General features: G+C 49.4%; 1 protein-coding gene and 1 long non-coding RNA gene across 7 annotated transcripts; one reads left to right on the top strand and one right to left on the bottom strand.

Moving 5' to 3' along the window:
* Nucleotides 1-1576: 1576 nt before the first annotated feature.
* Nucleotides 1577-13877, bottom strand: LOC118144896 (uncharacterized). Of its 2 annotated transcripts, none has more exons than XR_004729782.3 (3): nucleotides 13758-13877; nucleotides 12675-12771; nucleotides 1577-1710 (listed from the first exon to the last, which is right to left on the bottom strand). It is a non-coding gene; the product is annotated as an uncharacterized LOC118144896 (long non-coding RNA). The 2 variants fall into 2 exon arrangements; XR_008474361.2 differs by lacking the exon at nucleotides 13758-13877 and adding an exon at nucleotides 13222-13276.
* A 941-nt stretch (nucleotides 13878-14818) lies between these two features.
* On the top strand, nucleotides 14819-25369 carry NFATC4 (nuclear factor of activated T cells 4). 5 transcript variants are annotated; one of them, XM_054239823.2, is made up of 11 exons: nucleotides 14819-14947; nucleotides 15614-15742; nucleotides 16804-17899; nucleotides 19705-19867; nucleotides 20436-20635; nucleotides 20962-21134; nucleotides 21590-21730; nucleotides 22981-23036; nucleotides 23296-23422; nucleotides 23615-24196; nucleotides 24956-25369. In XM_054239823.2, exons 1-11 carry the CDS (start codon nucleotides 14881-14883, stop codon nucleotides 25021-25023), a joined length of 2802 nt encoding a protein of 933 aa, XP_054095798.2. In that variant the 5' UTR covers nucleotides 14819-14880; the 3' UTR covers nucleotides 25024-25369. The 5 variants fall into 5 exon arrangements, with proteins under 5 accessions (XP_054095798.2, XP_035116128.1, XP_017832521.1 ...); XM_035260237.3 differs by lacking the exon at nucleotides 14819-14947 and adding an exon at nucleotides 15446-15471; XM_017977032.4 differs by lacking the exon at nucleotides 14819-14947 and having other exon boundaries at nucleotides 15456-15742.
* Nucleotides 25370-26806: the final 1437 nt, after the last annotated feature.

Genomic DNA, 26806 nt, shown 5'->3' on the forward strand with positions numbered 1-26806 from the left:
TGAGGATGAAATGAAATGAGGATGAAAGAACATGGCAAGGCTCAGCAAGATAATAGGTTGGACCGAAGGAGGCTAGGTGCAGTGGCTCACACCTCTAATCCCAGCATTTTGGGAGGCTGAGGGAGGCGGATCACAAGGTCAGGAGTACAAGACCAGCCTGGGCAACATAATAAAACTCCGTCTCTATTAAAAATACAAAAAAAAAAAAGAAGAAGAAGGAAAAGAAAAAAGAAAAAATTAGCAGGTGTGGTGGAGGGCTCCTACTGTGGTCCCAGCTACTTGAAGGCTGAGGCAGAAGAATCGCTTGAACCTGGGAGGCAGAGGTTGCAGTGAACCAAGATCGCATCACTGCACTCCAGCCTGGACAACATAACGAGACTCTGTCTGAAAAAAAAAAAAAAAAAAGGAGAAGAAAGAAAGAAAGAACGAACAAACTAACAGCATAATTCCAGGCACGTATTATATGCTCAATAAGTGATAGGTATTATCACAATAAGCATTGCTGTGTTTCCAATCTGAGGAACATATCTAGTTCACAATTTGTTTGTAGAGCAGAGAAAATGGATTTAACTAATTTTCAGTGAAACAGCTCTCTCTTCTCCTGATAAATTTCCAGCCCCACACCTTTGTCCTAGGGCCTTTTTAAGGACTTTTAAGAACTCACCCCTCAGGTCTCTTGCTTCTTTCCCAGAGAACTGTCCTGTGGGAGTGACTGAGAAAGGCAATGTGTCCCTCCCTGCCTGTGGTCTTGAGGAGAGAGGGCTTTAACTGAGGGTCTCTGGTTTCTCTGCTGAGAAGTACTAGATATCTGTTGTCTGGTGTGAAAGTGCTCAACAAGGCTAACAGGGTTATGTTATTGACCCAATAATGGGCTTTGGGCCTGAGGCAGCCATTTGGGGTGCATTGGGCCGCGTGTTGTCAGGCTTCCTCTGATTTAAGCTGCAGCTGTGGTGAGCTTAACCTTAACCCTTAACCGTGCCAGCATCCCATCTATGAGGCCTTGCCTCTGCCTTTCTCCCTCAGCTGAGAGAAGTGCAGGAGAGGACAGGAGCATCAGTGCTCTGAGCGAGACCCTCAAGCAATGGAGGGCACAGGTCAGTGCCCAGCCTCCTGTCCTTTCTGAGGTGTGTTCTCCAGTATTCCTCAGAGGGTCTGCTCTGAGCTCCACCTCAACAGCTAGCTCAACATGCACCTTTGGGTTGGCATTTTCTTCTTCCCTGACTCACGTTTTCTGGCTCCTCCCTTCTAATCCCTGGGATCACCCTCTCAGGAAGTCTCAAGTCCAGGTCTCAGGGGCACTGTTTTCAGGGAACACAACTCAAGACACACCCTTTGGCCTGTTTCCTCTTCATTGTTTCTCCCCTGAATGATTGTGTAACTAGGATCCCGATCTGAAAGGAAAGAGGAAAGGAAGGGAAAGGAGGGGAACCGAAAGGAATCTAACCTCCTCAGAGATGGGGCCTGATGTATATACGCTGGAGCCTAGGATGTGCTAGGGACTCTCTCCCACCTATCACCTCATTCTAAGTTTAGCAACAAATCTGTGAGATGGAGTATCATTAGCCCCATTTAATGGATGTGAAACGGAAAAGGCCATGAAAGTAACCAGCCAAAGGTCACACGTTGACTTTGTGGCAGAGGAGGGTTTTAAACCCTGATCTATGCTCTTTTTAGCTATCTTCCTTTTTGGGCGAAGTCCCTTCGCAGAATCTGAAAGAAGAAAAGCTTTGAATCAATAAGACAATTTTAGTTGTTTTTTTTTATTAAATATGTTAACAGCTTTACTGAAGTGCAATTGACATCAATAAACTATACATATTAAAGGTATACAATTTGGTAAAATTTGACACATGCATATACCTGTGAGATCATCACCACAATTAAAATAGTGAACATATTAATCTCCGGTTTCAGGCTGTTTTTGCGTTACTATAAAGGAATACCTGAGACTGGGTAATTTTTTTTTTTCTGAGAAGGAGTTTTGCTCTTTTTGTCCAGGCTGGAGTGCAATGCGTGATCTCAGCTCACCACAACCTCCGCCTACTGGGTTCAAGCAATTCTCCTACCTCAGCCTCCCGAGTAGCTGGGATTACAGACATGTGCTACCATGCCCAGCTAATTTTGTATTGTTTTTGGTACAGACAGGGTTTCTCCATATTGATCAGGCTGGTCTCAAACTCCCAACCTCAGGTGATCTGCCCGCCTCAGCCTCCCAAAGTGCTGGATTACAGGCGTGAGCCACCGTGCCTGGCAGAGACTGGGTAATTTATAAAGAAAAGAGGTTTAATTGGCTTATGGTCTGCAAGCTGTACAAGCATGGCACCCCCATCTGCTCAGCATCTGGTGAGGGCCTTAGAAAGCTTACAATCGGCTGGGCACGGTGGCTCACGCCTATAATCCCAGCACTTTGGGAGGCTGAGGCAGGTGGATCACGAGGTTAAGAGATCGAGACCATCCTGGTCAACAAGGTGAAACTCTGTCTCTACTAAAAATACAAAACTTAGCTGGGCATGGTGGTGCGTGCCTGTAGTCCCAGCTACTTGGGAGGCTGAGGCAGGAGAATTGCTTGAACCCAGAAGGCGGAGGTTGCGGTGAGCCGAGATCGTGCCATTGCACTCCAGTCTGGGTAACAACAACGAAACACCATCTCAAAAAAAAGAGAAAGCTTACAATCATGGCAGAAGGCAAAGGGACAGCAGGCAAATCACATGGCCAGAGTAGGAGCAAGAAAGAAGGAGAGAAGTCCCGGAGCAGATCTCACCTCAAAAGAACTCATCACCAAGGGGATGGTGCTAAGTTACTTATGAGGGATCCACTCCCATGATCCAGTCACCTTCCTCAAGGCCCCATCTCCAACACTGGGAATCACATTTCAACATGAAATTTGGAAGGGAAAAACATCCAAATCATGTCACTCCCAAAAGCTTCCTCATGCTCCTTTCAATCCATCCCTTCTGCCTTTCTGTGCCACTTATTCCCTCTTTCTTGGGAACCACCAATCTGCCTGTTGTTGCTTTTGACCGATTTACATTTTCTATTTTATATAAATAGAATCACATAACATGTATTCTTTTTTGTTTTGACCTCTTTCACTCAACAGGATTATTCTGAGACCCATCCATGTTACTGTGTGTATCAATCGTTCATCCCTTATTGATGAGTAGTGTTCCATTGTACAGATATGTCACAATTTCTTCATCCATTTACCTGATCATGATCAAAATATTTTGACAACAAATAAAGCCCCTGTGAATATTCATGCAAAAGTCTATGGCATATGCTTTCAATCTTGGGTAAATATCTTGGAGGGGAACAGCTTAATCAAAATGTAAGCTTATGTATTAGTCTGTTCCCACGCTGCTAATAGAGACATACCTGAGACTGGATGATTTATAAAGGACAGAGGTTTAATTGACTCACAGTTCTACATGGCTGGGGAGGCCTCACAATCATGGTGGAAAGGCAAGGAATGTCTTACATGGTGGCACTGCAACCTTTGCCGTCCCAGTTTATAAAAAGAAATCCCCCTTTATAAAATCATCAGTTCTCGAGAGACTTATTCACTATCAGGAGAACAGCATGAGAAAGACTTGTCCTCATGATTCAATTACCTCCTACTGGGTTTCTCCCATGACACATGGGAATTGTCTCTCTCTCTCTGTCTCTCTGTCTCTCTCTCTCTCTCTCTTTCTTTCTCTCTCTCTCTGTTGATACTTGCAATGTTGCAAAGAAGTCCAAGCCTCATGGAGCAGTCACGTGTACATGGTATAGCCAGTTGCCCTGGCTAAAGTCTCAGTCAACAGCATCACCTGCTAGACATGGTGATTCTAGCTCCCAGCCTTTGAGTTCTCCACCAGACATTGCTGAACAGATAGAAGCCTTGCTCACTGCACCGTCTGTATTTTTTACTCACAGAAACTGTGAGAGATAATGATCATTGTGGTTTAAAGCTATAAAGTTTTGAAAGTGATTTGTTATGAAGTAATAGATAACTTGGAATGTTTGTGTGTAAAATTTTTCACCTGAGACACTTGAAAGCTATTAGCTTCAATCCTGGAGAAACAAAGACACATTGCAATTTTTGAATTTATTGTGAAATGGGTCTTTTATGAGTCTTGTCAATCTTATTCTTAGGTTTAATATTTTCTCCCCTAAGGCCAGACACAGTGGCTCATGCCTGTAATCCCAGCACATTGGGAGGCTGAGGCCAGAGGATTACTTGAGGCCAGGAGTTCAAGACCAGCCTGAGCAGCACAGGAAGACTGTCTCAACAAAATATAAGGCACATCCGTAATCTTAGTTACTCGAAAGGCTGAGGCAGGAGGATCACTTGAGCCCAGGAGTTCAAGGTTACAGTGAGCTATAATTGTGTCACTGCACTCCAATCCAGGCTTTATTTCTAAAAATTTATATATCTATTACTTCATGGGAAAAAATTTTCAAAATTAAAATTAGCTTTCAGCCATAAAAAGAAATAAAGTACTGATACATAAAACAATACGGATGAACCTTGGAAACATTATGCTAAGTCAAAGAAACGGGACACAAAAGGCCACATATCGTATAATTCTACTTATATGAAATGTCAAGAACAGGCAAATCCATAGACACAGAAAGTAGATTCATGGTTTTCAGGCATTGGAGCAAAGGGAGAATGAGAAGTGACTACTAACTAATAAGCATAAGATTTCCTTTTGGGCTGAGGAAAATGCCTTAGAATTAGATATGGTGATGACTGTGCAACTTATGTGAATATACGAAAACATACTGAACTGTAGACTTAAAGAGTCAATTTCATGCTATATGAATGGTATCTCAGTAAAAATTAAAATTATTAAGAAGTTTTATCAACTAGGAGTAAGAGATCAACAAATCTGTCTATATAGTCTATTGAAGATACATACATGAAGATTTTTTTTTTTTTGAGACAGTCTCACTCTGTCTACCAGGCTGGAGTGCAATGGTGCAATCTCAGCTCACTGCAACCTCCACCTCCGAGGCTCAAGCAATTCTCGTGCCTCAACCTCCTGAGTAGCTGAAATTTCAGGCATGTGCCATGAAATTTCATGAAACCTAGAGACAAGGTTTCACCCTATTGGTCAGGCTGGTCTTTAACTCCTGGCCTCAAGTTGATCTGCCTGCCTTGGTGTCTCAAAATACTAAAGATCAATTTTGATAAGGTCATTGACAAATTTGTGAAAGTTCAGACTCAAAATAGAATTTGTAATGTTATTTTTCTTCCCTGTGACCAACCAATATAAGACACATATTTCCTTTTTTAAAAACAAAAAGTAGGCCGGGCTTGGTGGCTCATGCCTATAATCCCAGCACTTTGGGAAGCTGAGGCGAGCAGATCACTTGAGGTCAGGGGTTTGAAACCAGCCTGGCCAATGGTGAAACCCTGTCTGTACTAAAAATACAAAAATTAGCCAGGCATGGTTGCAGATGCCTGTAATCCCAGCTACTTGTGAGGCTGAGGCAGGAGAATCACTTTGAACCTGGGAGGCAGAGGTTGCAATGAGCCGAGATCATGCCACTGCACTCCAGCCGGGGCAACAGAGCAAGACTCCATCTCAAAACAAACCCCAAAAGTATATTACTATCACTGAAATTATTAACCCATTGCTTTTTTCCTTTTTTTTTTCTTCTTTGAGGATATCTTTTTTTTTTAAATTGTACTTTAGGTTCTGGGGTACATCGTGCAGATCATGCAGGATTGTTGCACAGGTACACACATGGCAATGCGGTTTGCTGCCTCCACCCCCCCGTCACCTATATCTGTCATTTTTCCCTATGTTATTCCTTCCCCACCTTCCCACCCGCCACTGTCCCTCCCCCAGCCCCGCCAACAGACCCTAGTGTGTGATGCTCCCCTCCCTGTGTTCATGTGTTCTCATTGTTCAACACCCGCCTATGAGTGAGAACGTGCAGTGTTTGGTTTTCTGTTCTTGTGTCAGTTTGCTGAGAATGATGGTTTCCAGATTCATCCATGTCCCTACAAAGAACATGAACTCATTGTGTTTTTATGGCTGCATATTATTCCATGGTGTATATGTGCCACATTTTCCTTGTCCAGTCTATCATCAATGGGCATTTGGGTTGGTTCCAGGTCCTTGCTATTGTAAACTGTGCCACGGTGAACATATGTGTGCACGTGTCTTTATAATAGAACTATTTCTAATCCTTTGGGTATACACCCAGTAATGGGATTGCTGGGTCAAATGGAATTTCTATTTCTAGGTCCTTGAGGAACCACCACTCTGTCTTCCACAATGGTTGAACTAATTTACACTCCCACCAACAGTGTAAAAGTGTTTCTATTTCTCCACATCCTCTCCAGCATCTGTTGTTTCCAGATTTTCTAATGATCACCATTCTAACTGGCGTGAGATGGTATCTCAATGTGGTTTTGATTTGCATTTCTCTAATGACCAGTGATGATGAGCATTTTTTAATGTTTGTTGCCCTCATATGTCTTCTTTTGAAGTGTCTGTTCATATCCTTTGCCCACTTTTGAATGGGTTTGTTTGTTTTTTTTCTTAGTCTGTTGTAGTTCTTTGTAGATTCTGGATATTAGCCCTTTGTCAGATGGGTAGATTGCAAAAATTTTCTCCCATTCTGTTGGTTGCTGGTCACTCTAATGATTGTTTCTTTTGCTGTACAGAAGCTCTGGAGTTTAATTAGATCCCATTTGTCTATTTTGGCTTTTGTTGCCAATGCTTTTGGTGTTTCAGTCATAAAGTCCTTGCCTATGCCTATGTCCTGAATGGTGTTGCCTAGGTTTTCTTCTAGGGTTTTTATGATGTTACGTCTTATATTTAAGTCTTTAATCCATCTGGAGTTAATTTTAGTGGAAGGTGTCAGGAAGGGGTCCAGTTTCAGCTTTCTGCACATGGCTAGCCAGTTTTCTCAACACCATTTATTAAACAGGGAATCCTTTCTCCATTGCTTGTTTTTGTCAGGTTTGTCAAAGATCAGATGATTGTAAGATGTGTGGCATTGCCTCCAAGGCCTCCGTTCTGTTCCGTTGGTCTATATTTTGGTACCAGTACCGTGCTGTTTTGATTACCGTAGCCTTCTGGTATAGTTTGAAGTCAGGTAGCACGATGCCTCCAGCTTTGTTCTTTTTGCTTAGGATTGTCTTGGCTATGTGGGCTCTCTTTTGGTTCCATATGAAGTTTAAGGTGGTTTTTTCCGGTTCTGTGAATAGGGTCATTGGCAGCTTGATGGGGATAGCATTGAATCTATAAATTACTTTGGGCACTATGGCCATTTTCACAATATTGATTCTTTTTAACCATTAGCATGAAATGTTTTTCCATCTATCTGTTTGTGTCCTCTCTTATTTCCTTGAGCAGTAGTTTGTAGTTCTCCTTGAAGAGGTCCTTTACATCCTTTGTTAGTTGTATTCCTAGGTGTTTTATTCTCTTTGTAGCAATTGCAAATGGGAGTTCACTCTTGATTTGGCTCTTCTGCACATTGATTTTGCTTCCTGAGACTTTGCTGAAGTTGCTTATCAGTTTAAAGAGATTTTGGGCTGAGACGATGGGCTCTTCTAAATATACAATCATGTCAGCCGCAAATAGAGACAATTTGACTTCCCCCTTTCCTAATTGAATACTCTTTTTTTCTTTTTCTTGCCTGATTGCTCTGGTTAGAACTTCCAATATCATGTTGAATAGGAGTGGTGAGAGAGGGCATCCTTGTCCAGTGCCAGATTTCAAAGGGAATGCTTCCAGTTTTTACCCATTCAGTATGATATTGGCTGTGGGTTTGTCATAAATAGCTTTTATTATTTTAAGGTATGTTCCATTACTACCTAGTTTATTGAGAGTTCTTAGCATAAAGGGCTGTTGAATTTTGTTGAAGGCCTTCTCTGCATATATTGGGATAATCATGTGGTTTTTGTCTTTGGTTCTGTTTATGTGGTGGATTATGTATATAGATTTGCGTATGTTGAACCAGCCTTGCATCCCCAGGATGAAGCCTACTTGATTGTGATGGATAAGCCTTTTGAAGTGCTGTTGCATTCGGTTTGTCAGTATTTTATTGAATATTTTTGCATCTATGTTCATTGTAGATATTGGCCTGAAGTTTTCCTTTTTTGTTGAGTCTCTGCCGGGTTTTGGTATCAGGACGATGTTGGTCCCATAAAATGATTTGGGAAGGGCTCCCTCTTTTTGGATTGTTTGGAATAGTTTCAGAAAGAGTGGTATGAGCTCCTCTTGGTATGTCTGGTAGAATTTGGCTGTGAACCCATCTGGACCTGGACTTTTTTTGGTTGTTCAGCTATTAATTGCTGCCTCAACTTCAGCCCTGGTTATTGGTCTATTCAATGTTTCACCTTCCTGGTTTAGGCTTGAGAAGGTGCAAGTGTCTAGGAATTTATCCATTTCTTCCAGGTTTACTGGTTTATGTGCCTAGAGTTGTTTGTAGTAATCTCTGATGATAGTTTGTATTTCTGTGGAATCGGTGGTGGTATACTCTTTATCGTATCGTTTTTTATTGCATCTATTTTATTCTTCTTTCTTTTCTTTTTTATAAATCTGGCTAGGGGTCTGTCTATTTTGTTGATCTTTTCAAAAAACCAGCTCCTGGATTTATTGATTTTTTTTGAAGGGTTTTTTGTGTCTCTATAGCCTTCAGTTCTGCTCTGATCTTAGTTATTTCTTGTCTTCTGCTAGCTTTTGAGTTTTTTTAATCTTGCTCCTCTAGCTCTTTCCATTTTGATGATAGGGTGTCAATTTTAGAGCTTTCCTTGCTTCTCATGTGGGCATTTATTGCTATAAATTTCCCTCTAGACACTGCTTTAAATGTGTCCCAGAGATTCTGGTATGTTGTGTCTTCATTCTCGCTGGTTTCAAAGAACATCTTTATTTCTGCTTTCATTTCATTGTTTATCCAGTTGACATTCAGGAGCCTGTTGTTCAGTTTCCATGTAGTTGTGTGGTTCTGAGTTAGTTTCTTAATCCTGAGTTCTAATTTGATTGCACTGTGGTCTGAGAGACAGGTTGTTATGATTTCTGTTCTTTTGCATTTGCTGAGGAGTGATTTACTTCCAATGATGTGGTCAATTTTAGAGTAGGTGTGATGTGCTGCTGAGAAGAATGTATATTCTGTGGATTTGGAGTGGAGAGTTCTGTATGTCTGTTAGGTCTGCTTGGTCCAGATCTGAGTTCGAATCCTGGATATCCTTGTTAATTTTCTGCCTCGTTGATCTGTCTAATATTGACAGTGGAGTGTTACAGTCTCCCACTATTATTTTGTGGGAGTCTAAGTCTCTTTGTAGGTCATTAAGAACTTGCTTTATGTATCTGGGTGCTTCTGTATTGGGTGCATATATATTTAGGATCGTTAGCTCTTCATGTTTCATTAATCCTTTTACCTTGATGTAATGCCCTTCTTTGTCTCTTTTGATCTTTGTTGGTTTAAAGTCCATTTTATCAGAGACTAGGATTGTAACTCCTGCTTTGTTTTGGTCTCCATTTGCTTGGTAAATCTTTCTCCATCCCTTTATTTTGAGCCTATGTGTGTCCTCCAATGGGTCTTGACTTTTTATCCAATTCGCCACTCTGTGTCTTTGGATTGGGGCATTTAGCCCATTTACATTTAAGGTTGATATTGTTATGTGTGAATTTGATCCTGCCATTTTGATGCTAGTTGGTTGTTTTGCCCCTTAGTTAACACAGTTTCTTCATTGTCTCCATGGTCTTTACCATTTGGTATGTTTTTGGAATGGCTGGTACTGGTCGTTACTTTCCATGTTTAGTGCTTCTTTCAGGAGCTCTTGTAAGGCAGGTCTGGTGGTGACGAAATCTCTGAGCAATTGCTTGTCTGTATAGGATTTTATTTCTTCTTCACTATGAAGCTTAGTCTAGATATAAAATTCTAGGTTGAAAGTTATTTTCTTTAAGGATGTTGAATATTGGCCCCCACTCTCTTCTGGGTTGTAGGGTTTCTGCCAAGAGATCTGCTGTGAGTCTGATGAGCTTCCCTTTGTGAGTAACCTGACCTTTCTCTCTGGCTGCCCTTAGCAATTTTTCCTGCATTTCAACCCTGGTGTATCTGACGATTATGTGCCTTGCGGTTGCCCTACTTGAGGAATATCTTTGTGGTGTTCTCTATATTTCCTAGACTTGAAAGTTGGCCTGCCTTGCTAGGTTGGGGAAATTCTCCTGGATAATATCCTGAAGAGTGTTTTCCAGCCTGGATTCATTCTCACTGTCACATTCAGGTACACCTATCAAATGTAGATGAGGTCTTTTCACATAATCCCATATTTCTTGGAGGCTTTGTTCATTTCTTTTCACTCTTTTTTCTCTAATCTTGCCTTCTCATTTTATTTTATTGAGTTGATCTTCAATCTCTGATATCCTTTCTTCTGCTTGGTAGATTTGGCTATTAAAACTTGTGTATGCTTCGCAAAGTTCTCATGCTGTGTTTTTCAGCTTCATCTAGTCATTTATATTCTTCTCTAAGCTGTTTATTCTAGTTAGCATTTTGTCTAACCTTCTTTCAAGGCTTTTATTTTCTTTGCATTGGGTTAGCACATGTTCTTTTAGCTCAGAGAAGTTTGTTATTACCCACCTTCTGAAGCCTGTTTATGTCAATTCATCAGACTCTTCTCCATCCAGCTTTGCTCCCTTGCTGGTGAGGAGTTGTGGTCCCTTGGAGGAGGACTGGTTTTTGGTATTTTCATTCTTTTTGTGCTGGTTTCTTCCCATCTTTGTGGATTTATCTTTTTGGTCTTTGTAGTTGGTGACTTTCAGCTGGGGTCTCTGAGTGGACATCCTTTTTGTTGATGTTGAAGCTATTGCTTTCTGTTTTTTAGTTTTCCTTCCAACAGTCAGGCCCCTCTGCTGCAGGACTGCTTGAGGTCCACTCCAGACCATGCTTGCCCGGGGATCACCCACAGGGGCTGCAGAACAGTAACAGCTGCTGCCAGTTTTTTCGTCTGTTATCTTTGTCCCAGAAGGGTACCTGCGAGTCAGCCTGAGCTCTCCTTTATGAGGTGTCTCTTTGGATATATGGGGGTTGGGGAGCTGCTTGGGGAGACAGTCTGTCCCTTATAGGAGCTCAAGTGCTGTGCTGGGAGCTCTGTTACTCTGTTTAGAGCTGCCGGGTCAGGTACGTTTAAGTCTGTTGCAGCAGAACTCATAACCACCTCTTTTCCCAGGTGCTCTGTCCTGGGAAAGTAGGGCTTTATTTATAAGTTCCTGATGTGCTGCTGCCTTTTTTCAGAGATGTCCTGCCCAGCAAGGAGGTAGTTTAGTCACAGTCTGCCAGCAGAGGAGTGGCTGAGCTGCTGTGGGCTCTGCCCAGCTGCTGTGTGAACTTCCTTGTAGTTTTGTTTACAGAGGTGTAGTTAGAACTACCTCAGTAATGGTGGACTGCCTCGGTAATGGTGGACTGCCTTGGTAATGGTGGATTGCCTTGATAGTGGCAGACTGCCTCAGTAGTGGTCGACTGCCTTGGTAATGGTGGGCACCCTTCCCCCCACCAAGCTGGACCATCCAGGTTCAGCTGAGCTTGCTGTGAAACTCTCAATCCAGAATGTTTCAGATTGCTGGTCTTTGTGGGGGTGGGACCCACCAAGCCAGATCACCTGGCTCCCTGTTTCAGCCCCCTCTTTTTTCGTTGAATGGGTGGCTCAGTGTCCCAGGCGTTCCAGGTGCCACTTGAAATGGCTGCCCAGATGTGTGTGAGTTTTTGTGTGGTAACCCGTAAGGCCAGCTGAAACAGCTATGCTGGAAACTCGTGGTGCTTTTCAGCCTGGGAATATCCTGGTCTGTGGGCAGGAAAACTCATTTGGAAATGCGGGATCACTCACCCTGTGTTGTTCTCACTGGGAACTGCACTCCAGAGCTGTTCCTATTTGGTCATCTTGGATCTCTCTCCTGCTTTTCCCTTTCTTTATTGTGTGTGTGTATATGTGTATATACACACACATGGAGTAAAGAAACTTTGTGTATATACATATACTATGTGTACCTATATACTCTCTATATATACAAACTGTATATACTACATATCATATACTGTATGACTGTATATATACACACTGTATATATACTTTATATATATGTATATCTATGTATACATATATACAGATGTACAGATATATACACATGTATATATACATATATGTATACACATACTATATATGGTATATCTGTGTATATACTATATAGTATAGTATAGTATATGGTATATCTGTGTATATGACCTCAAAAGATCCACCTGTCTTGGCTTCCAAAAGTGCTGGGATTAAAGGGGTGAGCCACCGTGCCTGTCTTTTAAAAAAATTATTTTCAGTAGAGACAAGGCTGTGTCTCTGTGTTGCCCAGGCTGGCCTCTTCTCTTCAGTCACATTCTCTATGGTGCCACAGACAGTCTCAGCAGGATAATATTCCAATTGCTCAGAGTAGTGACCTGTTTTGGAGCACACCCTCGGATTGGCTTTTCTGCTTCCCAGTTTCACTTTTTCCATTGTTCCCCTTCTGTTCCTTGTGATTGCTTTCCACTATAAACTACCTGCATCCTGTTCTTGTCTCAGGCTCTACTTATTGGAGGAACCAAGCCTAACACAGATTCCTGTGTAAAATGTGATGTAATGAATTAGCACTTGACAAGGACCCAGGAGGCCTGGGTTCCAGATCAACTCTGTTACTAACCTGATTTGTAAAAGTCACTTTATCTACTGAAAAGGTGGGCATTTTCATCATCATTTTCAGGTGGCACTATGGGAGAAGATCTTCAACCATTTGTTAACTGAGGGGAAAAAAGCAAGAAAAATGCTTGTGACACACATAAAAAGAGTATGTGTGCACACATATTAATAAATGCATACAAAATGGTGGACCATCACGGTTTACTACATATTTTTGTATAGCTTGAATTGTTTACAATCAGAATGTATATTAATTAGCTTTGTTTAGACCACTGGGAAAAAAAGAAGACTGCATCTTGTGTAATTAAAAAAAGAAAGAACGTCCACCTCCAAGGAAGTGGAATGATGCTTGTTAAAGTGCTGAGCAGAAGGCATAGCGGGCCACCAATCAAGGTAAGAAAGCCGAGCTATGCTCTCGTAAGCTCGCTAGGAGGCAGCGGAGCCGAGACCGAGGCCAGGCGGCGCAAGAAACCGCGAACCGAGGACGGGCGGCTGGGTCTTTTTGGTCGCCAGGGGGCAGAAGTATAGGGCAACCTAAATCTGCAACTAACCCGCGGTTGCCCAGGTTCCAACGCCAGGGCGAACATTTCAGAAGTCATAAGTTCCATCTCTCTGCCGCAGCCGAGACAGATTGGAGGATTTTCAGAGTCAAGATGATGCCCCCCCCGCCCCCCGCTCCAGAGAAGCTTGGCACTCTAAGCAGTCTCAACCACTCTCCCCTCTGCTCTTCCCTTCCCTACCCCCCAACACCCATGGAGGGGAAATTGAGTCACTGGGAGGAGAGGCCAGAGTCATGAGGGGAATGAGGGCCGACGCCAGCCCCCAGGGCCTTCCAGATGCTAGGAGAAGGAGGGTTCTCCAGGAAAACAAAGGGGGGTGAGGGAGGAGGCAGCTGGCTGGGCAGGAGCTGAGCCAGACACATGGAGAAACGCTGCCCAGGATCAAAGGAAATATGACATTTGAAAAGAATGTGCGCGTCTGCATGTGCTGTGCCGGCGGGGAGGGGGGCCGGGGAGGGGCAGCGTCTGGGGAACAGGGGCTGGGCCTTGGGGTCTCTACCCTTGCCTTTCTCGCCTCTGCTTCCCACCTCCCCTGCCCTGTTCGGTGTAGGCAGGTTGATGGGTCGAGGTGTTCCTCGTCCATCCTTCCAGTGTGTTTCTCCTTCCTTTATTTCCGAGATGAAGCTGGAAGGGAAATGTAACCTGAGGAGACACACCAAAGAGGGGGGAAAAAAAGAAGAAAGAAAAAATCAAACTAGGCCGCCTCTCCGCTTAGCCTCGGAACATTCTTCTGTCCCCGCCGGCCTGGCCTCTTCTACCCGCCCCTCCGGTGTTGCGGCCCTGGGCTTGGAGCCGGGGCAGCTCCGCACGTCACTGGGGTCCCCCGAGGCTGGGGGGGTCCCCTGGGCGGGCCCGAGGGAGGACCGAAGGGAGGGGGGGAGCCGCCAGGGCGGCCCGTCGGGCCAGCCCTCCCTTTTTTCCCCTGTCCCGCAGAGCCTGTTTCTCATTAGAGTAACGGGCGCGGTCCCGCCCGGCTTCTGAGTGTTTGTAAACGTCTGACCCTGGGCCGTCGCTTAACCCTTCAGGTGCTGGGATGGGGCGGCGTTGGGGGGTGCAGCCCTGAACTTGAGGGATTTAGAGATTGGAGACGCTGCGGCCTCTTAGAGAGGTTTGAAGCTGTGTGGGAGGAAATGATAACCACCCCCCAATCCCTCCCACCCTCCAGCCTTGCCAGTATCTCCCACAGAGTCGCAAATCTCCCCTCTAATTCCCTCTCACACAACGAGGCCTCTCCAAGCCTGACTTTCCCGAAAACTCCCGTCCGGGTCTTTCTTCCTCCTCCAACCCAGGTGACAGGTGTCCAGCCTGGGGGAGGTGGGGAAAGGCGGGGGAGTGGGGGAACAGGGTCTCGAGGTTCCAGGCCCCTAATAAACCTGGCCAGGAGTTTTAGAAGAGCCGGAGTGGGATGCTATTGGGTCAGAGATTCATTCCAGACTACAGTTCTAGGGAGGAGAAAGCCAACTTCCCGTGGAGGCTAATTAATGGCCCCTCTGGGTGGCTGGGACAAGGGCAGCGGCAAAGCCTGGCCTGGATCTGCGCCCATCAAGGGCTGTGGGCCTAGGGACAGTTCTCAAAGCCTCTTTGGCTCAGACTGCTCCCAGAGGGCATCCAGGCTGGCTAAGCGTTCTTCACTTTACGGGTCCGGGAGGAATGGCTGATGGAGGCGCTGATTCGGCAGGGCAAAGACTTCCAGAAGGCCCAGGCAGAGCAGTTCCAGGCACGGGACCTGGAAGAATAGCCTTTTCCTCTTCCGAGCAGCCCGCCCGGTGCCACTCTGCACCCAAGGACCCTCCTGGCTTCAGGCTTGGAGGGAAAGGGGAGAAGTGGTTCCGTCTTGCTGGGTACTGTCTACACAGTCTTCAGAACTTAAAAAAAGGGTATTCCATGGGCGCTATACCCTGAGGGCCCAGGATGTGGCCCCTTTAAGGCTCTCGGACCCAGAACCAAGAACTGAGACTAAGGGAGGTGGGGGCTGGGCTCCCTGCGGAAAATGATTGTCACAAAGGCGGACCAATAGGCAACATTAGTATCACTCTTGAAGGACCTTTTTCCAATTCAGTTTTTTTTTTTTTTTTTGAGGGGGAGGGACTGAAGAGAGGACAGAGGGAGGGAGGGAGGGTGGGGGAGGACGAGGGGCGCGTGGTTTTCCCATCTCATCCCTGGAGGAGGGGCTGGAGCATCCCCGGCATCCAATCAGGGACAGGCTAGAGGCCCCGCTTTGAAGCAGTTTGGGGGAAAAAAGTTTGGAAAAGTTTCTATAATAACTAGGGGGCGTCTGGAGGGAGGCGGCTGCGACGGAGGAGGGGGCTTCTCACAGAAAGGGAGGGAGGGAGCCACCCTGGTGAAGATACAGCAGCCTCCTGACCTCCCCCCTCCCACCCAGGCCGGGACCTGGGGGCTCCTGCCGGATCCATGGGGGCGGCCAGCTGCGAGGATGAGGAGCTGGAGTTTAAGCTGGTGTTCGGGGAGGAAAAGGAGGCCCCCCCGCTGGGCGCGGGGGGGTTGGGGGAAGGTTAGTGCGGGGCTGGGAAGGGGTCTTGGGGTCAGTGAGAGGAGGGCCGGGGATCCTGGTCTGGGGGATTTAAGACAGCGAGCCTAGGGTGGGGGTTGAGGGAGTCAGAGGTCGAAGGGAGTCGCGGGTGCTCGCTGGCCTGCGGAAGTGAGGCTGGGGGCCGGGGCACCACTTTCTCCTTTTTAGGTCGTGACTGGGATGGGGGTGGGGGTGCCGTTGGCTGCGCGCCGCCTCCGGGCTGGGCCGCCTGTCACTGAACTGGGGGGCAGGCGGGAACGGCGGCCCCGAAAGCACCGGGCGCCGCCAGGGGAAGGGGAGGTTCGGCTTGGAGCTGGCCCCTCTCGGACCAAGCACTGGCGAGGCCGACTGGACGCCCGGGGCTGGGGGCGCTGTCAGGCCTCGCTGGGGCGCCCCTCCCCCTCCCTAGTCTGGCCGCAATGAGAGGCAGATGGCGGGGACTGAGTCGGGGGCGGCGGCTGCTGCTCGCACGAATCCGTGCTGCCCGCCGTCCCCCTTCCATCGGCTGGGCCGGGCACGCATCATCACCCCCTCGGCTGTACCTCCGCCCCCAGATGGCGGGGAGCGAGGGAGGAGCCGCTTCCCCTAGTCACCACAGCCCTGACGCCCCCCTCCCCTCCGGCCACGGTTGCGATGGCAACTGGGGCTCCTGCCAGCGCCGTTTGGGGGTTTGGGAACCGCTGCTAATTGGGTTCATGTGTGAGTCGCCCCCAGTCCAGCACAGTGCCTCAAGAAACACGCCTCCAGGCCCAGGCCCAGCTCCAGCTCCTCTGGACCCACCTCCCTCACCTTAAGACCCGCTGGATCGGGTACCCTCGGTCCCAGGATCCAAGAGTCAGTGGGCAAAGGCCTGGCATGCCTGCCTCAATCTCTTCCATCTTCCCAGGTCCAACTCTGCTTTTGCCTTTGTGGCTCAGAAGGTCTCCTTGCTGAGGGGCAGGGACATAGCAGGACTTGCAGCCTGGCCACTCAAGGAGCCTAGCCATCTCACCTGCTTCTCTCTCTCTCCCCCTCTCCCTCTGCTCCCCTTCCCATTTTGACAGAACTGGACTCAGAGGATGCCCCACCATGCTGCCGTCTGGCCTTGGGAGAGCCCCCTCCCTATGGCGCTGCACCTATCGGTATTCCCCGTCCTCCACCCCCTCGGCCTGGCATGCATTCGCCACCGCCGCGCCCAGCCCCCTCACCTGGCACCTGGGAGAGCCAGCCCGCCCGGTCGGTGAGGCTGGGAGGACCAGGAGGGGGTGCTGGGAGTGCTGGGGGTGGCCGTGTTCTCGAGTGCCCCAGCATCCGCATCACCTCCATCTCTCCCACGCCCGAGCCGCCCGCAGCGCTGGAGGACAACCCTGATGCCTGGGGGGACGGCTCTCCTAGAGATTACCCCCAACCAGAAGGCTTTGGGGGCTACCGAGAGGCAGGGGGCCAGGGTGGGGGGGCCTTCTTCAGCCCGAGCCCTGGCAGCAGCAGCCTGTCCTCGTGGAGCTTCTTCTCCGATGCCTCTGATGAGGCAGCCCTGTATGCGGCCTGTGACGAAGTGGAGTCTGAGCTAAATGAGGCGGCCTCCCGCTTTGGCTTGGGCTCCCCACTGCCCTCGCCCCGGGCCTCCCCTCGGCCATGGACCCCCGAAGATCCCTGGAGTCTGTATGGTCCAAGTCCCGGAGGCCGAGGGCCAGAGGATAGCTGGCTACTCCTCAGTGCTCCTGGGCCCACCCCAGCCTCTCCCCGGCCTGCCTCTCCATGTGGCAAGCGGCGCTATTCCAGCTCGGGAACCCCATCGTCGGCCTCCCCAGCTCTATCCCGCCGTGGCAGCCTGGGGGAAGAGGGATCTGAGCCACCTCCACCACCCCCATTGCCTCTGGCCCGGGACCCTGGCTCTCCTGGTCCCTTTGACTATGTGGGGGCCCCACCAGCTGAGAGCATCCCTCAGAAGACACGGCGAACTTCCAGCGAGCAGGCGGTGGCTCTGCCTCGGTCTGAGGAGCCTGCCCCATGCAATGGGAAGCTGCCCTTGGGAGCAGAGGAGTCTGTGGCTCTTCCAGGAGGTCCCCGGAAGGAGGTGGCTGGCATGGACTACCTGGCAGTGCCCTCCCCACTCGCGTGGTCCAAGGCCCGGATTGGGGGACACAGCCCTATCTTCAGGTGAGGGTTGCGCCTGGCACCACCCCTCTCTCCAGCATTCCACTAGGGGAGCAGGAGGGTCAAAGGATGGATTTGAAGATACTAGTTTCATGCCCTCTGAATTTCAAAAGAGAATCTGCCACCAGCTCAGTAGCTGCCAACTACCTGCTTTTAAAGAGAATTAGAAAAAGAGCACACCCTTTGGATGATTTACAAAAGGGCAACAGTTCCCTGTGGGCAAATTAGAAAAAGTTCCTCCACCCACTGAACCCCAGGTATTGTAGGAGGATCAACTAGGTTAAGGAGTTCCTGCAGCCTATAGAGTGCTCCCAAGCCCGGGCTCTGTGTGGCATATGGCTGAGTGTGGAACTTGGGCTGGATTTCAGCCTTCTACTCTGGCTCTTTCAATAGGTGCCAGCCCTAAACAGATTTCCACTCTGTTGCAGGAAATTTCCCTTCTCCAATCCTTAATTTCTAGAGCCTGACCTAGTGGCTTAAAAGTATAGTTGCTAACTTGAATAAAATAGCATATTTTTGCAAGTCAAATAATTCATATTAAAACTTGCAGTTCTTCTATCCCTTCCATCCTCAGAGAATCCTGCCCATTTCAATAATCCTAAATCTTGAGATGTTAGCCTGAGCTGGCTCCATACAGAACTGTTTCTAGGGGAAAGGACCTTTAACACTGGTACCCCTGAGCTTCCCATAGGGCAAAGTTTCTCAACCTCAGCACTATTAATTCAGTACTACTGATATTTTGAGCAGGATAATTCTTTGTTGTGGGGGGCTGCAGTGGGCACTGCAGGATGGTTCAGCAGCATCCCTGGCCTCTACCTGTTAGATGCTAGTCGTACCCACTCCCCTAGTTGTGATAACCAAAAATGTCTTCAGACATTGCCAAATATCTGGACAATTACCTGGGGGACAACTACCAGTTGAGATCCTGGTATCAGGGAGCACAATACAGGATAAGTTGTCCCATCTGAAACCCTTAGCTCCCTGGAACTCCATCTATCAAGCCCCAACCACTGGAAAGGGAGCTGGCTTGGGAGCAGAATGTGCTCAGCCATAGGTCTGTCAGTGGCTGCTGGCTTCAGTTTGTTTATTTGTTTGCTTATGAGACAGCATCTTGCTCTGTCACCCAGACTGGAGTGCAGTGGTGTGATCTCACTCAGCCTCAACCTCCTGGGCTCAAGCTATCTTCCCGCCTCAGCCCCCTGAGTAGCTGGAACTACAGGAGCACCAACACGCCCAGCTAATTTTTGTAGAGATGGGGTTTCACCATGTTGCCCGGGCTGGTCTCAAACTCCTGGGCTCAAGTGATACTCACTCCTCCCCCCACCCCCACCTTAGCCTCCTAAAGTGCTGGGATTACAGGTGTGAGCCACCATGCCTCAATTTTTTTACTAGTTAAACAAAGGGTTCATATCCGAGGTCTTTTGTGGTCTGAAGTGGCACTTCTTTATTCTTTCCATCCAGGTCTAGGGATTAGGGCTTGAGAATCCTCTGTATCCACGTGAAGTCTTCTCACCCCAACCCCTGTGCTCAGAGCTGGGAAGAAGAGAGTTTTAGGCCTGTTGTCATCTTCCACACCTCAAGGGGCTGTGTCCCCTTTGCTTCTGGACTTTTGGATTTCTTCAGTTCTTTATATTTTTTTTAGTTAAAAAAAATTTTTTCCCCTTATTTTCACACATGTTGATGTACTTCTTTATTTCCTCTGTGCTTTCCTTTCTCACAGACCCATACCTGCTCCTCCCTCTCAGATTCAGCGTGGTCCTGACTGGGGCAGAGGCTGCACCTGATCAATACTCTTCTTTCTCTTCCAGGACCTCTGCCCTGCCCCCTCTGGACTGGCCTCTGCCCAGCCAATATGAGCAGCTGGAGCTGAGGATCGAGGTGCAGCCTAGAGCCCACCACCGGGCCCACTATGAGACAGAAGGCAGCCGTGGAGCTGTCAAAGCTGCCCCTGGTGGTCACCCTGTAGTCAAGGTAAGGACAGAGGGCAGGCCTGCTATCCTTTCTCCTCTCCCAGATGGGTTCCAGCTATGCAGACCCATGGCACTGCCCTTTCCCACACTCCCTCTCAGCTCTGACCCTGCAGGCAGCCTGGGGGAGGGGCTGGAGTTGGGGGAGGAGGGGTGCAAGGACCCGGATATGCTTTCTACTCCTCTGTCCTTCCACCCCCACTCAGCTCATCCCATGGGACACCATCCTCATGTCTACTCTGGAAAATAGTGGCCTGCCAGATATGGGGGAGGGTTTAGGCTGAGGCCAAAAGTCACTGGGAGTTAAGTTTTCTCTATATTGAGTTGGGCCAGTCTCTTTGGAGGCTCTTCTGCCTTTGCCCAGCCCACTTTGGGCTTTCTTCCAAGAAAAACACTGTGAATTCCAGGCCATGTTTTCTCCACAACGGGTGCCCAGTTCCCCCAGGGATTCCCTTGCAGGATATCCTTTATCTTTCACCATTCCCATCCCATGGAGGACTGAAAATCCAGGGATGAATAAAGGATGAGATGGTGGGGATTTCAATGAAGTGGCCCCTCTCTCCCTCTACCAGCTCCTAGGCTATAGTGAGAAGCCACTGACCCTACAGATGTTCATCGGCACTGCAGATGAAAGGAACCTGCGGCCTCATGCCTTCTATCAGGTGCACCGTATCACAGGCAAGATGGTGGCCACGGCCAGCTATGAAGCCGTAGTCAGTGGCACCAAGGTGCTGGAGATGACTTTGCTGCCTGAGAACAACATGGCGGCCAAGTAAGTCCCCATGCAACTTCCCCTCAGTCTGCAGGCTTTAGACTAGCTCTCTCCATTGGGCCTATGCTAGCCCATTTCTTCCTTCTCCCAGAAGAGCTAGACATCATTCCTAGGAGCTGGCTTCAGGCCTACCCACCAACTGGAAGAGGACTTTTGGGGATGGGGGGGTGCCCTGGAGAGGCCATCTCTGGGTTAGAAAATACCTCCTAGGCATACATCAAAAGTCATTCAGGGCTTTGGATGCAGAGGGGCAGCTTCCCTCTTTAGGGATGTATCATCATTCTGGCTTCAGCTAGGAGGGCTTGCCATCCATCCTTTGCCTTCAGCATTGACTGTGCGGGAATCCTGAAGCTTCGGAATTCAGACATTGAGCTTCGGAAGGGTGAGACGGACATCGGGCGCAAAAATACACGTGTGCGGCTGGTGTTCCGGGTACATGTGCCCCAGGGCGGCGGGAAGGTCATCTCAGTACAGGCAGCATCGGTGCCCATCGAGTGCTGTGAGCAAAGAGGCCCTGGGCCATCTCTCTGTCTCTTGCAACTCTTTTGTCTGTGTGTCTCTGCCCATTCCCCCTGCAGCATCCTGTGCCCTGTCTGCCCTGGGTAGCTCTATAGAGGACTCAGCCTTTATTTCTATTCTAGTTTGCCCCTGCCACAGACTGTCTCTGGGGTGGCCCAGAGTGACCCCGGACCCTATCTGTTCCTGGGGTGCCCGGTGCCCTTGTTTGGGAAACTCCCTGGTTTACCCTGTTTAACCCTCTCTCTATTCTGGGAGTGGCCCCTTACATGGTCTGTGTGACCCCATGGATACTACTGGTTTGTGTGTCTACTGCTGAGGAGAGGAGGGCTCCCTCCCTCAGAGCCTTGTGGCAGTTATTCCAAAAAGAGTGGGGACAGAGGAGGCTGCCCCTCCATGCCCAGCCCAGCCAGTCCTCTTCCTTGCACTGCTCTGCAGCCCAGCGCTCAGCCCAGGAGCTGCCCCAGGTGGAGGCCTACAGCCCCAGTGCCTGCTCTGTGAGAGGAGGCGAGGAACTAGTACTGACTGGCTCCAACTTCCTGCCAGACTCCAAGGTGGTGTTCATTGAGAGGGGTCCTGGTGAGTACCCACTGGGGAGGAGAGGGCAGGCAGATAAGCCTGAGACCAGCATGTGAAATATCTCTGGCACTGTCACTAAACTAGCCAGTGGAGCCTCGGATTTTTAATTTGTAAAATGGGACACAGACTACCCTTCCTATTATACTGTCTGCTTTCCATGTGGGATGAGTATGACAGCAATCTAAAATGTTGAGGATGCTGAACAAATGTAAGCAATACACATTCTGTTTATTAAAGAGGAGTCTGCTTTGAGATAATTTACCCCCATGTAGCTGGGGCATATGAGGAGAAGGCAAGAGGTGATTTACACCCTCACAGCTCCCCACTGGGTGGCTCCTTGAGTTATGGGCGGTGATTAAAAGAGCCTGCTAGGTGCCCCAAGATGGAGCTGCAGGCATGGAGGAAGGGAAGACAGGGTTCCAGCTGTGTGCACTAACCTGAGGCCTTTGCCCTCCTCAAACACTGCTCACCAACAGCCTCAGTCACTATATCCTTTATTATAATTATTATTATTTGTAGCAGGGTCTCACTTTGTGACCCAGTGGAATGCAGTGATGCAATCACAGCTCACTGCAGCCTCCACCTCCTGGGATCAAGCAATCCTCCCACCTCAACCTCCTGAGTAGCTGGGACCACAGGCACAGGCAACCACACTTGGCAGATTTTTTAAATTATTTTTTGTAGAGTTAGGGTCTCCTCATGTTGCCCAGGCTGGTCTCAAACTCCTGGGCTCAAATGATCCTTCTACCTTGGCCTCCCAAGGTGGGAGTGGTGGGTGCTGGGATTACAGGCATGAGCCACTGCATCCAGCCCCTATATCCAAATGCAGCATCCTAAGACCATGTCACAGCTTCTCCAGAGGTTCTGGGTCATGAGAGTTGGGGGTCTCATTGCCTTCTGTCAAGCTAGGACCCTTTTCTACCTTCGGTCTTCCTTCTCAGCATTATCATGGGAGACAATGTTTGGAGTTGGGTGGAAATATTCAATAGTTGCTTCCGTTACTAACTCGCTCTGGTTCCTGGGCTGGCCCTGCCATTTCCCTTGGTCTCAGTTTGCTTCCCTGTACCTTGAGGACAGTTTTAAACCCTACTTCTTCCACTCAAAGTTAACATGCAGTGAGCTCCTGTGTGTCAGACCATCTAGCGCTTCTTGATTTGGCCTTGGCTGTAGCAGGAGGGGAAATAGCAAAGAACTAGGGCAGGGGCAAGGGCGCTGGAGCTGGGCTGCAGCTCTCCGTTCCCTCCGCACAGATGGGAAGCTGCAATGGGAGGAGGAGGCCACGGTGAACCGACTGCAGAGCAATGAGGTACCAGTGTCACTAGGATACCTCTCGGGGGTAGGGTGGAAGAAGGCACAGGGGATTCTCAGCTGGGTCCTCTTGCTCATGGGAGTGGACTCTTCTGGAGTAGGTAGACTGGCCATTCTATAAGCAGGTGCATCTCTAGGAAATGAACTTTGCATCTTAGCAAACGGAGAAAGCTAGGAGCTGGAGTCTGGGCCCCTGGAAAGGCTGGGCTAAACCTAGGTCCCCAAGGGCTCCCTACCTCATTTTTACTCTTCCTTAGGTGACGCTGACCCTGACTGTCCCCGAGTACAGCAACAAAAGGGTGTCCCGGCCAGTCCAGGTCTACTTTTATGTCTCCAATGGGCGGAGGAAACGCAGTCCTACCCAGAGTTTCAAGTTTCTGCCTGGTGCGCTCTGGGACAGCCCATGGTGGGAGGTATAGGATATGAGGAGCTGAAGCAGGGGCAGAGGCAAGCAGTGCCCACTGTGAGGGGCCAAGGGGTGAATGGAACCTGGGAGGAGCAGGCGGCGGGAAGGTGTGCAGTGAGAAGACTGCCAGACCTCTCACCAGTGTGTCCTCCCACTTCCTGTCTTCCCAGTGATCTGCAAGGAGGAGCCCCTACCGGACTCATCTCTTCGGGGCTTCCCTCCAGCATCGGCACCCCCCTTTGGCACTGACATGGACTTCTCACCACCCAAGCCCCCTTACCCCTCCTATCCCCATGAAGACCCCGCTTATGAAACTCCTTACCTATCAGAAGGCTTCAGCTATGGCACGCCCCCTCTGTACCCCCAGACGGGGCCCCCACCATCCTACAGACCGGGCCTGCGGATGTTCCCTGAGACTAGGGGTACCACAGGTTGTGCCCACCCACCATCAGTCTCCTTCCTTCCCCGCCCCTTCCCTAGTGACCCGTATGGAGGGCGGGGCTCCTCTTTTCCCCTGGGGCTGCCATTCTCTCCTCCAGCCCCCTTTCGGCCTCCTCTCCCTGCATCCCCACCACTTGAAGGCCCCTTTCCTTCCCAGAGTGATGTGCATCCCCTACCTGCTGAGGGATACAATAAGGTAGGGCCAGGCTATGGCCCTGGGGAGGGGGCTCCGGAGCAGGAGAAATCCAGGGGTGGCTACAGCAGCGGCTTCCGAGACAGTGTCCCTATCCAGGGTATCACGCTGGAGGAAGGTGGGTGTGGGACTGGGGGCTGTGAGTGTGAGTGTGTGCAAGAGATTGCTCTGCATGTTTGCTGAGGGATGGAGCTGGGCTTTCAGAGATCAGGCATCCCTGGTCTCTCAGGGCCAGCTGGAGTGTCCCAGGAGGCATGTTCTTGATGCCTGTGGCCACCTGAATCCAGTTAACTGAATTCCGAAGGGTGCATGGGGTAACTGTCTTAGTTTTTCTCCTGCCTCTGCCTCTGCTCTCTGCCCTCTGCTCCAAATCAGAAAATCTCAGAGCTAGAAGCACTTTCAAGATCATTCCATCCAGCTCTCTCAATTTGCAAGTTCAGGCACTGAGTTCCAGAGAGGGATGGTAGCTTGCTGAGGTCCCAGTCAAGCACACTTCCTACTGGCTCAGCGTTCCCCTAAACACGGTGCCTCTGGTCAGGGTTGGTGAGGAGGAGCTTTCCTGTTTTGCCTCCTTCCTCCCATTGGCTACACCCATCTCCGGCCCTGCTGATACCAATTCCCCTGACATTTTGGGCAAAGCCAGCAGGAAAGGGATAGGACGGGCACCTGGTAGCCCAGATGGAGGGAGTTGGGGAAGATTTGATTCGGAGCAGGTGTCGAGACACATTGGGGAAACTGAGGCCCAGTAGAAGAGAAGCCAGTAAAGGAGGAACCTAGAGGCCTCCTAGATTAAGGCCTGCCTGGAATGGATTGGGGGTCTTTAAAAAAGGAGGGGACCCACCTCTAGCCCAGTCTCTCAAGTGCCCCTCCTTTACAGTGAGTGAGATCATTGGCCGAGACCTGAGTGGCTTCCCTGCACCTCCTGGAGAAGAGCCTCCCGCCTGAACCACCTGAACTGTCATCACCTGGCAACCCCAGCCCCGGCCTCAGCCCTGCCCCCTTCCCTCCTTCCTGGAGTGTGGCTACAGAAGCTTGGGGCCAACGCTGGCTCCTCTTTCGCCAGCTTCTGCCTGTTTCGCTGTCCTCCCTCCCCTCCCCCAGCTGTGGTGAGGCCCCCAGACCTGGTGCTGCCTTGGAGGGCTGGGGGAAGGAGCGTGGAGGAGGGGAGGAGAGTGGAGACTGAGGCTAGGTGCCAGAATGGACTGGAGCTAAGGCGTGTCTAGAGTGTGGGCAAACTGGTGCTGGGAAGCTGGGGACAGCTTGATGGTAATAAACTGCTCACTGATAAGTGCTTCAGGCTCCAGAGCTCTTTGGAGACAGGGGTAGAGGCAGCTTACTCCAGCCCTGGCCCAAAGACACCCAGAAGTTGGAAAGAGATGGAGTGTGGCTGGGAACATTGCACCCCAAAGAGTTTCTCAGTGGAGTGGGGAAGGCATGAGGGGGCTCAGAAGCTCCTTAACTGGGGCCAGGGTTGGGGGCTAGGACTTGAGTAGGCCTCTCCACTTGCCTCTCTGGGGGTCCAGATTCCTTAGGAGCTTTGGGATGGGGGCCAGAAGACTGCATTTTTTCAAGCTGCTTAGTCTTGCCACCACACAGATGATTCTGATTCATAGCAAGATGAGGACACACTGATGTAGCTGATCTCTCTTATTTACAAAGGAGGATTCTAAGGTTCAGAGAGGGAGCAGGACTTGCCTGATAGGACTTGCCTATCTTGTCACATAGATAATCAGCAGCATGTTGAATGCTGTGCTCCTGGGCTCCTGTTCCCCACCCCCCATTCAGACACCCTGACTCAGGAGGCCCAGGCCTCTAAGGCTTCTCTCCCTGGAGTGAGGGTTGAGGCAAGGGAGAGCTGGCACAAGCCTGTTCACACTCTGGATCCTCCACTCCTGGGGATTATGAAGACATTCTGGAAAGATTTGTGCTTCAGAGGTAGACTGCAGAAAATAGTCTACCCAGCAGCTCTGAATGCCACCTGTCCTGGGGCTCAGGGCACTGCATGAGTTCCTGGCCTATCCTGCAAATACACCCATGCTGGCCTTCTAAATAGCGGGTACATCCATCACCACTGATGGGCCTGGGCTGGAAACCTGGTTTGTCCTCTGTCTTGATGACCGATGAGAGGCCAAGTCCCCATTGGGCTGGGGAAAGTCAGACTTTGTCTGTCTTGTTCACCTGGAGCCTGGCACACAGTAGGTACTGAGTATAAATAGCTTGAATTGGCTAGGCTTGGCTTCAGGGGGACATGCCTAAAAGACACTCAGGGAATTTGCACTTGGGAAACTTGCCTCACCTTGAGGCTGGTGGGGCCTCTCTATGCCCAGTGAGTCCAGACAGTCCTGGCAAGTACTCAGGAGAGCAGGGATGGGTGTGACAGTGGCTGGCTCTGGATTGGAGGACAACAGAACCAGAGTGACTCCTCGCCTGTTGCTGCTTTGCAGTGAATTTCCTTTACCTTCCTGGAACACAAACAGTCATCAAGTGATCAACTCACTGGGCTTTGGCTGCTTTTCAAAGATCCCCTTCAGCCCCCATGCCAGAGTCATTGGCCCGTAATCACCATGTCAGAAGAGACCCTAGGCACTTGTGTCCTATTCAGTACCACCTCTAAGATCTCTGACAGGGTGAGTCAGCCTCTGTGTAAACAAAAAGCTGTTAGGACTTGTTGCCTCTCAAGGTGGACTGTTCTGTTTTCTGCCAGGACATCGCCATTCATGCATTGTCA

This window comes from Callithrix jacchus, chromosome 8 (genome assembly GCF_049354715.1).
Source record: "Callithrix jacchus isolate 240 chromosome 8, calJac240_pri, whole genome shotgun sequence".
NCBI lineage: Eukaryota > Metazoa > Chordata > Mammalia > Primates > Cebidae > Callithrix > Callithrix jacchus.

What these genes read in the sequence shown, in the direction of transcription:
- NFATC4 (XM_054239823.2), top strand. Translation starts at nt 14,881, where the DNA reads ATGGCTGATGGAGGCGCTGATTCGGCAGGGCAAAGACTTCCAGAAGGC. An exon ending in ATCGGTGCCCATCGAGTGCT is followed by an intron (nt 21,135 to 21,589) that starts GTGAGCAAAGAG and finishes ACTGCTCTGCAG; the next exon opens with CCCAGCGCTCAGCCCAGGAG. An exon ending in GTTCATTGAGAGGGGTCCTG is followed by an intron (nt 21,731 to 22,980) that starts GTGAGTACCCAC and finishes CCCTCCGCACAG; the next exon opens with ATGGGAAGCTGCAATGGGAG.